Source organism: Paramormyrops kingsleyae, chromosome 9, assembly GCF_048594095.1.
Source record: "Paramormyrops kingsleyae isolate MSU_618 chromosome 9, PKINGS_0.4, whole genome shotgun sequence".
Taxonomy (NCBI): domain Eukaryota; kingdom Metazoa; phylum Chordata; class Actinopteri; order Osteoglossiformes; family Mormyridae; genus Paramormyrops; species Paramormyrops kingsleyae.
In genome coordinates this window covers 6,644,918-6,656,709 of record NC_132805.1, presented here as the reverse complement: position 1 = coordinate 6,656,709, position 11,792 = coordinate 6,644,918, and the positions used below count along the sequence as shown (strand labels likewise).

At 41.7% G+C, this 11,792-nt stretch overlaps 1 protein-coding gene across 1 annotated transcript; it reads left to right on the top strand.

Annotated features, from left to right (window-relative positions):
* The first annotated feature begins 4,041 nt into the window (after nt 1–4,041).
* LOC111859984 (transmembrane protein 158) lies at nt 4,042–5,552 on the top strand. Its single transcript, XM_023843216.2, has one exon. It carries the CDS (start codon nt 4,182–4,184, stop codon nt 4,872–4,874), a length of 693 nt encoding a protein of 230 aa, XP_023698984.1. The 5' UTR covers nt 4,042–4,181; the 3' UTR covers nt 4,875–5,552.
* The last annotated feature ends 6,240 nt before the right edge of the window (nt 5,553–11,792 follow it).

Here is an 11,792-nt window from a genome sequence, read left to right as displayed (position 1 = left end):
CCTTAATGTTCAGACAACGGTGCAAATAAATATTGTAACAGGTTACAGGTTGCTCATTGATAGGCTGCAGCAGTGAGAGGGAATACACTTGATCCATTTCCTGTGCCAGACTAGTTGATTGTAGCTATGAAAAGAGGGAAAAGTTGATGGAGACATTTATCAAAGCAATATGTCAATTACCTTATGTCTCTGAGCAGACATTAGGTACGCACAGAACAGAATAATTATGGAATGGGGGCAACATAATGACAGTGAAATAAAGATAGAGAACGTCACTGAAAGAGTAAAATTAGTACTAGTGTAATACACCAGTCTCTGGTACCTATTTCTGCACCAGACAGGTAACTACAGTGCATGAAACTCAGATGTGCTGTATGTGAACAAAGGTCATCAGATTGATTTAAATACTTTTTTGCAGAGCATTGGCAAGTACGAATTGTGATGGAAAAAAATTTAATAGCCATGAGAAGATGTAATGAAAATCATAAGGACAGAATAATATGGGTAATATGGGTTTATTAACTGAGATGTCATGTTAGGTGATTATGAGTGTTCCACTAATTAACACATTATCAAACTAAAATAATGCGTTCTCACTTGGAACAGACAGAGGCAGCTGTCCTGCATCCGGACTCCTGAGTGACGTAACTGAAATCCTGGAGCTGCTGTTAATGATGCTGATAAAAAAGGGGGCAATGAAAAGATTCCCGGTCTTCGACGAACACCAGCCTAGCGGAAGGTTTCTGTTCTCCTGCATGGAGACTCAGCCTCTGCCGCACAGTCAGAAAGTAGCACTAAGGGCAGCAAATAGGTATGAGGAAGAGAAACAGGCAAAAAAAACCCACAAAACATAGATCATACTCAGTGAACGGACATCAAAACACTGTATGCTCTATGTATAAATGGTTAAATATGGGTAAATGTTTTGTTGTGATGGTATGGTATGGTATGGTATTGTATGATATGATTGGCTGCAAAAGTAATAATCACACAATTTTGCCCTCAGTATCAGTATCAAATAGTATCAACTTACTTAAGCCAGTCAAATGGCACAGTTTATATGTGCATAATTAGTACTATATATTTACTGAAATAGTGTTTTTTCCTCAGCCTGATGCACTCCATGCAGCGAATGAGCTTTTATTTCTGGGTACAGACCTGCCGGCCATCCCATAGACCTAACTGGCCCCAGAAGGCCACACCAATACAAATTTTCTGCAGGCACCACTGTTTTCTAGGTATTTCTCAAGAAATACTGTTACTCCTGTAATGAAAATTCTCTGTTGTTACACATTTTGGCGCTAGAAGTGGTTTTCAGCCCTTTTCATTCATTTTCAGAGATCAGCCAAAATTTTCCATATGAATGTTTTCGAAGAGAAGCCAAAATGCTGATCCGCTGGCCAAGTGTGCAGACATGGATCCGCAGGGCCTGGGTACGGCAGTGGCATCCCTGCTAGGCAGGAAGACATGAGAAAAGATAAAACATGGTTAGCCTCAGCATGGTTAGCCACAAGGCTTGCAGTCCAGCTAAATCTATCATCTCCTTCAGTTTACCCTCCGTACTTTGGATATGAGTTTACAAGTGTACAGATATGAGATTGTGGAAATCTTTTTGTATCTTTTTTGGATAGTAGTACTTTATTAATTGTCCCAAGTACCAGCATCTGTGGGGAAAATAGCAGAAATATTCTAGAAAACTTCAATGGTTCATGTATTGTGGTATTATTTTAATAGAAATATAGTGCATTTAAAGATGTTTCTCTTTAAAGCTATACTTGCAATTATAATAATTAACCTTTATTGTCCCTCATGGGGAAATTCTTTTTATGCCTCCCTCCCTCAACTTGCTCTTTGTAGAACAAGCTGTCTGTGAAGGGCAGCCACCTGTTGGGGCACCCAGGGAGCTGGGGGTTAAGGGCTTTGTTCAAGGGCCCTGCAGACATGCTGAGGCTGGGTTTGAACTGGCAACCTTGTAATTACAAGCACACAGGGTTAGTCCACTGAGCCACACACTGCCCCATCACTGCAATGCCCCATCACTGCAATACCCATCACTGTTTTTGAATCTGGAAGTGTATCCTTCTTTGTGTCTTATCCTTCAGAGTAAACAGTGTCACAACTCATACTCAGCATTCAAATTAAAAAAAGTTTATTACCCTTCATAACACCAGATCTGTGACAGAACACCTCACCACAGGCTGCCCATCCAACATACCAGGTCTTCTACCCCCCGGCTCCCACGAGACCAATAGCCCCAACATAGCTGGAAACGGGGAACTTGGTCTGATGACTGGACGGACAACCGCAGGATGAGGTGAAACAGAAGGCTGACCCATCTGCAGAATCCATCCAAATTCCCTGGACTGGAGAACCTGAATCAGAAACTTAAAAGGGGCAAGAGCACAAAAGCCAAGACAAAACTCCCCCGAGACAGAATGCCAGCAGCACGGCACAGCAGCTGTGGAATGATGGCCACCTGGGGTCATGTGCCCACCCTCAGTGCAGAAACTGGCCAACCAGAGAGCCCAGAGCCAAATGCTAGTCAAGGAACATGAACCCCCAGCTACCCCAACCCGCCAAGTCAGTGCCTGCAGGCTACTGTCAGGTGCAGAGAAAACAGACCTAACAGACAAGCCCCCAAAGCCAAACACAATCAAACAAAACAAAACCAAACAAAACCTCTGCCAAGGTAGCTATAGAGCCCATTGCTCCAAGAACAATGTTGATGATCAAGTGGTAAACAATGCTTACTGCTCTGCTTAAATGAAGCTGGTCTCTAATTGAACCCAACCCAGCGCAGACTCAATCTACTGATGAATTATTCAGGCACAGGTGTGTCAGAAAAGTCCCTTCCTGCTTCAGCAGTTATTGAAAATATGTTTTAATCTGCCCGGTCTCACTTGGATTACAGTTTAATTATTAGATATACTGGGATAGTGCTGGGTACAGTAGACCCCGGTGAATGGAGGTCGGGAGTTTTATGTTTTCCATATTTCTTTAAAAATCATTATGCAGCTGTCTGACTCAGAAACAGAAACGCAAAGCTAGAAAGCATCATCACAATCCATGTGTCTGTTTCACAGATCCACTTATCCAAAGCAAGGTCACAGCAAGCCTGGAGCAAACCCACTCAGGCTTGCAGACTCCACACAGGGCCAATGGAGGAACGGAGCGTGTGGTTGCAGGTGAATCATTGTTTGACACAAATTGTATACACTCGGGGCTTACACTCGTTTTGTGTTAGATTCTTTTGGCACGGTTGCCCCCCGTCCCCGTCCCCCCGCCAAAACAACCCCACCACGAAACAGATTTCAATGTCCTATAAAATATTGCATTTTTATATAAAGAGGGGGAACAGATGACAGTCGCTCCAGGTTCGACAAATAATCGGAGACTATTATAATGTTTTTCTGAATATGATCATCGACTTGTAAAAAATAATTTTAACAGAATGCATTTCAACAGAATACCCCCCCCCCCCCCCCCCAAATAAGATTCCTCTCCATTAGATCTACGATATTCTTCACAGGACGCGAAGTGCAAGGTTTGCAGTTTTTATTTATTTTAAAAAGAATCTATTACACTGTACAATACACATATTATGTTTGAACGCAAATCTTGGACTGCGTACGTTGTTTAAAAAAAAGATGCAGAAATATCTCTAATGTAACCCCATAATTTTATAGAGTTTCAAATTATTTGGGGGATTTAACCTTTTGGGGGAAAAAAGCACCTTAAACATACAGAAGTATGTGTTATTTACAGAACACGTCTAATAATAATAATATTTCGTTGGAAACAAAAGGTAATACTACAGCTCCGACAAGAGTTAATACAGTACAGTCGGTGAACCTCTAAGTTGAATGGAGAATTGTGAAAGGTGCCGCTCGCGTCACTAGTTTCCCCTCCTCAGAGGAATACTGCCACTTTTAGGCTTTTTAGGTGTCGAGAAAATAAAAGGTAATGAGAGAACATTCGTGTGCGGCGTAAACACGTTAATGGTTCTGTTTAAGCACATCATACCAGATAAGTCCAGGGCTGTCATAGCAGCGGGAGTGGCTCTGTGTGTGTGTGTGTGCGTGTGTGCGCGCACGGCGCTGTGATCGCTGAAAGCAACGCCGACACCTCCTCAGCTACATTGCAGCCTGCGGAACACCATGTGAGCAGAAGCAGGCTGTGCCATGCTGAATAATTCTCCAATTCTTCTGCTGGCGCTGACCACCACAGCAGCACTCTTGTCCTGGTCTCAAGCCTGGAACGAAGAAGACCTTTTACTCCCCCCGATCAACTCCACCAATAGGTTTCTGGCGAACCTGGAAGTGGACGTTAGGTACTCTAAAAGATCGGTGGAGGAAAGCGAAGCTTCGTCCGAAACGTCGCTCCAGCCGGTCTGCAATGTCAGCGTGCAAAGACTCCGGCCCACCTCGCTGGTCGCTCGATGGGACAAGCAGTTCGGCTTCCAGTGCGATGTGCTCGTGTACACCATCAACAACCACGGGAGGGCTTTCTTCTCCGCCGCCTTCAACCGGGTGGTCTCACCAGTCTTCGTCGAGCACATCGGAGTCTCCGGTGGCCAGCAGGAATTCCGTCTGTGCGTCGGTTGCGGTCTAGCGCGAAACAGGCGCTTTGGGCAAAGCAGGTCACCCTCTCTGCAAACGGGAGATTCCCTTAATTTTTGCTGCCTTGAGTTTGGCTTGGATGAACTGAACGGGGATAAGAACTGGAGACAGAACCGTAAACCTATTGAGTCGACTCTGGTTGCCTGCTTCATGACTTTAGTAATAATTGTGTGGAGCGTTGCTGCCCTCATATGGCCAGTGCCTATTATCGCAGGATTTTTACCGAACGGAATGGAGCAGAGGAGACCGAGATGAGTAACGCGGAGCTGGGCTTATACGTGGAAAAACCCTATTATACTTAGAATATATCATTTTCATAGTATATTTGGTCAAGTATATTTGTCTAAATTCTTAGTGAAATCTCCAAATAAGTGCTGAGCTTTTTCATAGTCGGAGTGTCGTGTATTTATGGGAGATGATGTGGACGATGTCTATTTTTATGAAAACTAATTGTTTTATATACCGCTATCCTAACTGTAAATGTTTTTGCGTAATATTCAGGTGCCGTTTAGAATCACTGTTTGTATCGTTTCTAACTTTGTAGAATTCTGCTTTATAGTGTTCAGACGTGATTCGAAATAGCCAGTGTTTTAAAGTACGATGTACGTGCGCCGAGGATAAATAGCCTAGAGCTTTCGGGAGTTACGTAAAGCCACGGTATAATTAAATCGCTTTCACTTAATATGTTAATAACTGTAAGTAATTGTACAGCTGTCAAATACAAACCTCTTTATAAAAGTCTGTGTATCAGTACATGGAAGTGTACAACCGATGAAGACGTCAGGGACAATTGTCTAGATCAAATAGTTTATATAAGACGAAATGTAGGAGATTTTGCTATAACATAGGTCGTCAGATTTAATTGGATAGCCAAATAACTGTGTTTGTATTTATTTGTATGACATTGAATAAAAACGATTTTTTATTATATGACATTTTTTGCATTGTGGTTAAATATTTAATTTCTTGTATATTTGCAAACCGCGTTATGGTGTTAAGTAATCATTCATAACGATGAGAAACGAATGCGTCTTTATGTTATTATCGTTAACGGGCTGCTAAGATGGACAATAGCAGACCACATTTGGGTTTAGCCCTATAAATCAAGAGCCCGCCGTGAATTAAGTGTATGAAATATTCAAGTGTTTTTTTTTTCAATCTATCTACCATAAGTCCATCTATATTGCTGAAAACCGTTACTCTTGCGTCATAAGAAGGACCTCGCGTAAGTCAGTTTTACCAGTAGTAAAGTACGCAACCAAACTGCCAATAAGACGTCAGAAAACACTCAACTGTAGATATAGTTATTGGTTAAATCATTTGCAGTGATGCTTGTTGGGGCAAGTCCTGTTCGTCTAGAATTTAGATTTTCTTTTTAAAAAATTGTAACAGCTGCTAGTATTCAATCCAATTTTGGTAATCAGTTAATGTCACATATACATATAGGTTTTATTATTTACTGTGTTAATATGTAAATATTTGATGCATATCAATATATTAAATGAACATTAGTGGGGGTTTTTTGCATTGATTTATTATTATGGACACAATATTTAACTATAAAAATATTAAGTAGCTATAATAATAGTAATGTACATAGATCTGAAAACTGCGGGCCATCAACACACAGAATATGGCGAATGCATGGTGAATATGGTCTTCCGTGTTGCATCGTGATTCGCCTCTGTCAACTCAAAGAGGTCAAGACTGCGCAGCCTTCGACTACTCAGGCCGTCAGCCAGCGTCTTCTGTGAGAGCTGCCAGCTTTACAAAGCGTCACGGTAAAGCAGGGCTGGTCTGAAATTATGTTGTTGTAGAGCAAAGAGAGGAAGAGAAATAACTTCCCTGACCCAGCAACAAGAGGACAGACCACAGGCAGCGAACACAATTCGACAGCTATGTTTTTAAAGGTCACTCTCTAATAAATACATCGGTGGACTTGTCAGTATTCAGTTTTCCTTGCTTGGGATTCACACTGCCGCTGTTTGAAGCCACATCTAATTTAGGGTGTTACACCCTAAATTACATTTGGATCATGGTATGTTACTTTAATGCAGTACATTTTAATGTGTAATGTTTAATCACTGCCAGACCAGAATAGTCTATTAGCGTTAGGGGAGGGGAGCTGCTGGTGATTCCGTGTGGGAGGATCTGTGGTCTGAGATGGTGCTGAGATGGACTCTGCCACACCAACAGACACCAGAAACGCATACAGCAAATGTTCACTTTGAACCATTGACACGGAATCTGACATCACTGCGAACGTTCTCCATATATTGTACTGGCAGTTGATGGGGGCTCCAAGGATATAAAAAAAAAAAAAAACATTGACATAGAGGACTGTCACCCTGGTGGATCCATGGCCCAGAATGTCATGAATGACACTACAGAGTGACATCACTAAATACCTGTACAGTGGGATAGCTCATGGTGAGCAACGGTCGGTGACCAAAAAGTTGATAAGACCCCAACAAGAGTTTTTTTACATGGTAAATTGACAGGCAACTAATGCAAATACTAGTGCAATGTAATTATATACAAAGTAACTCATTTAAGCAGGCTGTGCTCTTTATTGATAAGCCACTATTGTGAAATACACCCAATCGCTTTTCTGTGATATTTGTTCATTATATGGTCACCTAGCGCCACCTAGTGGAAGATATTAGGGGCATCATTGGTGTTTGGTCTATTCCAGATGGTTGTTTTATAAGAATACGTGCATCAGAAGATTCATTTATTATTTCTACACAAAAAAGTGCACTGAACTACAGTAAACAGTAAAGAGAGTTCGTTAAAAAAAATTAAATCAATTTATTGAACATTGAGCAGTTTCTTCACTCCCGATTAGATGCCCCTGGTGCCTATGGCTGTAACTAATCATCGGGTTGGAGGTTTGAATCCCACCTCTGTTATGTGTGTGTTTGTGGGGTTCTCTGCTTTCAGTGAGGAGTACAAAGGCATGCAGTTATGTGAATTGCCGTCTCTCAGTTACCGTTTTGGGAAGTCCAGCTTGGTCCCCAGTGCTGAATGGACTGGACTCTAGGGCCTCTGGTGGTCCTGTGAGAGATAAGAAGTTGCGAGATAGATGAGTGTAAGTCTGCGGCACGGTGGTGCAGTGGCTAGCGCTGTCACCTCACATCTCTGGGCTCAGAGTCTCCGCCATGGGTGTGTGTGGAGTTTGCATGGTCTCTCCGTGTCTTTGTGCGATTTCCTCCGGGCTCTCCAGTTTCCCCCCACAGGCCAAAAACTGGGGTAATTTGAGTTTCCAAATTGCGAATGGTGTGCGTGTGTGTGTGTGTGTGTGTGTGTGTGTGTGTGTGTGTGTGTGTGTGTGTGTGTGTGTGTGTGTGTGTGTTATTTTATCCTGGGTTGTTCCCTGCCTTGTGGATTCGGACCCCCTGCGACCCCTGGATTCGGACCCCACAGAAAGTGGACAGGTTGAAGTCCATTTTCCAAAGAAAATGTGTATATAAAGGGCAGTTAGACTCCAGCAGTGTATATGGGTTCAAGTCCTCCAGATGCAGACTGAAGGCTAAAATCCAGCTTAAAGTCTGCACATACCAATGTTTTTTAATTCCTTAAGTTTCTTGTAATGCTAAATATTCAGTGTGTTTTTATTTCTTTGTAAAGGGCTTCCCCTTTTTTGTATATATGTATTATTTTGGTTTTGATAATATAAAAAACCTGTAAACTCAAACTCATTAGTGAAAACAAATAGTTCAGACAATAACTACGCATTATGAATGAGGCAGGGCAGCAAAAAATAATGTAAAAAAATAATTAATCTGCTACCCTAAAAGATATATATATATACCCACTGGCAAAAAAAAATAAGAATTGGGTTAAGCTGAGGACTCACATTAGCATTTGGTAAAGGGTTGGAGCTGATATGAGGCTTGGGCTGGATTAAGAGCGAAAGCAGGGCTGCCCCCCCACGCCGGCGACGTCGTCTACGGCGCGGTTTGATTGGGGGGCACAAATAAGCAAAAACACAACATTTTTGCTATTACATAAACTAAATATGAAGCTAATCAAGTATTTAACTGAACCATAAACTGAATTGTAACTAAGCAATGCTACTTTTTTGAAATTCAATGCTGACACTGAGTAATGCACTATTACAACAGCCCACGAAAACCTAGCATGATGTAATGACGCAGTTCCAAAGCACATATGAAGCTGACCAACCAAACCAAATATCGCTTGTTGATTTGACACTGCATATTCATCAACAAACATAAATACAGCAAGCTCAATGTGACCGATGCAAATCTGGTTTCAAATAAATATTTTCAGAAATATTTTTAAAGTGGTATTCCAGCTCGTTGGTTGCAGGACCTCATGAATCACTCGGTGAATAGGAAATTGATCAATATGAATGCTGTTTCAGAGCAAAGCTTGGATCCTTGGGAAGTATTTTCACTGGAGCGTCTTTGTTGATTTTGTTGGATTGTATTAGACATTCAGTGTTCACTGATTCTCTTCCTCTACTTTATATTTGTCACTTACTGTACAACAGGTTTGTTTGTCCTTACTGCAATTACTGGGCTAGGATCACATGACCTGGAAACACACGTGGGGCTATTTATGTGGCATAAATAGCTAATGTAGGTGGTTTTGTGGGGCTATTTATGGCAGGTATAATCAGGCCCGTAGCCAGAAATTAATTTCATGGGGGGGGGGGGGGTCCGGCAAATTTCAAGGAGAGTTCGTGCCTGATTACATTTGTCCTCAAAGATCTTGATCTAAAACTTTCATTCTTAAATCTCCATAATCCCCCATAATCCCAGGCTCACTTTATCTTGTAATCGTATTACCTTGTTGGCATTTCATGTGTAAATCTGGGGCTAATTAAGGTATGTTTTGTAGAAAATGCGTAGGACAGCGTTGGTCAGATTTGCGCCTTTTCCTGCTTAAATGCATACTTCAGCTCCTTTATTATTAAAACCCAAAACATGAAAAATGTGCCTCAGGAGTAGTCAGCTAATTTCCTCCTTTCCTTGGTTAATTTTTAATATTTTACGAGAGGCCAGGCTGTCATTACTTAGCTTACTAACTGGAGGTATCATTTTCTTGCCGGTAACCCAACGCACGGTCTCCTTTACACGTTAGGAAGTAACCAGAAGCCCTGTGCACTCATCGCTTTAAAACAAATCATGCAGCTTCCCCTCTGTCTGTCGAACACCAACCGCCAAAGATCTCACTTTGTTTTATTTATCCAGTAAAAAAAAACACTTCTGTTGTCATTGTGCTGAGGATGTGCCAACTGTGTTTAACTCGTCCCACTGGAAATGTGAAGAATGACAAGGCTGGTTGGATGGATCGATTGGCCACGCTGAGAGATGTGGCCCAGTTCCAGGCTTCCTTCTTTCACATCTATCACAGACGACGGTTCTGAGAAGGATTAGCTGCATCATGTGCTGCTTTTGAAGAGTGGGAACGTGTGTATGATTTCGGTTGGCTGGCTGACTGAGCACAGGCTCTTGGGCAGATACTTATAAAGCGTGTCTTCAGAGAGCTGCCTGAATGATGCGACACATCAGACACCTGCTCTGAATCCAGCACATTGTCCTCACATTGTGCTCCACCCACAATCTACAGATCCAGGGAATTGCTCTTAAAGCCTGAAAGCACGTCAGCTCTCAACAGAATTTCCATCCAGGGCGAATTCTGTCCTATGCCCCATACTTACCAGTATGAGTTATGGTTAATATAATAGCACAGTTGAGTGTGTGTGCATGTATGTCTGTGTGTTTTATATAAAATATCGTTATATGTACAATAATAGAGATGTGATGCACTGCATAATTACATACAATACTTATTTTATTTTAAAAGTATGTATAGCAGGTACATACTGAGATAGAGAATAATAAAATGTGTTTTTTAATCTTTAATTGACAGAACGCTCTGGTCTGGATGCGCCTCTGAAAGCAAAAGTTGATGTACAAGTGACAGCAGACTCCTTGTTGGAGTAAACATTTATTTTCACGAGTATTTAGCCCCGTTTTTAATCAGACTGATTTCTACCTTTCTGTCTGTCGGTGTGTTTGGGACATTAACTCGAGTCCGTTTCACGCTCCACATATTTTGCAGTGATAAGAGAAGCGGGTGGGAAATGGATGGATGCCGGGACCCTCTTTTTTCTGCCTCTGTTACCCTAGAGTAGCACATCCTCCAAAACAAATTGTTTTGGTGTGGAGTCATATAATGTGTCCGTGTCAGTGCACTGGGTCTTAGTAATTAGGTTAAGAGCTGGGACTCTTAATTGGCTGCAGGTGAAGAGACAGGTAACGGACAAGCGTAAGTATTGAGGTGTGACACATTTATGTCAGAGGGGAGATTTGCCTGAAATGACTTCTTAGGTTACCTATCAGACCAGGGCCTCTGCCTTGCTCTCCAACCATCTAATCTCATCTTCTTGTCTTACTTTAGATTTGTTTCACGTTGCATGTGCATATTTTCCACTTGGTCCTCCATTTGTCATGTTTGCCTGTTTTCCCCATTGTTCATTTTGCTAATGTTGCTATCAACAGAATATTGAGAATCAGTAGAGGAATTGTTTGTAACAATCTTGCATGCTGGACCAATCAACCTGCCACCTCGGTCAGTCTCTTTATTGCTCCCACTGTGTTATATGTGACTTGTGTTACTCTCTCTTTGAAGCTCTTTCCATTGTGCGTGCATTACTAATATTTCCTGCTTGGTTGTGTGTGTGCATGTGTGTGTGTGTTTGGGTCTGTCAATTTGTGTGTAAGAGAGAGTAACAGACATGCAGCAGGCAATCCCTCAAGTAATTTGAACCATTAACCTTCTGGTGAACTAAGTAGATCAAATGGCCATCAAAGATCAGAAGTTCCATTGTTCCATCCAGTGTTTACCAGGATGTGTCCTTACCCTCCTCTCTCACTTTTTAACATGACATCACCTTGCTATTTTTATCCCAAACTGTGCAGAATCATCTCTCTAACTACCTCCTTCTCACACGTCTCGTGTTTGTTCCAGTGCCTTCCGTCTTGTTGCTGCTATTACAAATTAAAGCCCAGTGTATTAAAACTAATTTGTTGTAAAATAATAAAATAGCCTAATTAAATACATAAATCAGCAATAAATTGGTGGTTTGCTTTCTCTTTACAACAGTGTTAGACTGTTCCTTTGTTATGTCGTTAAATT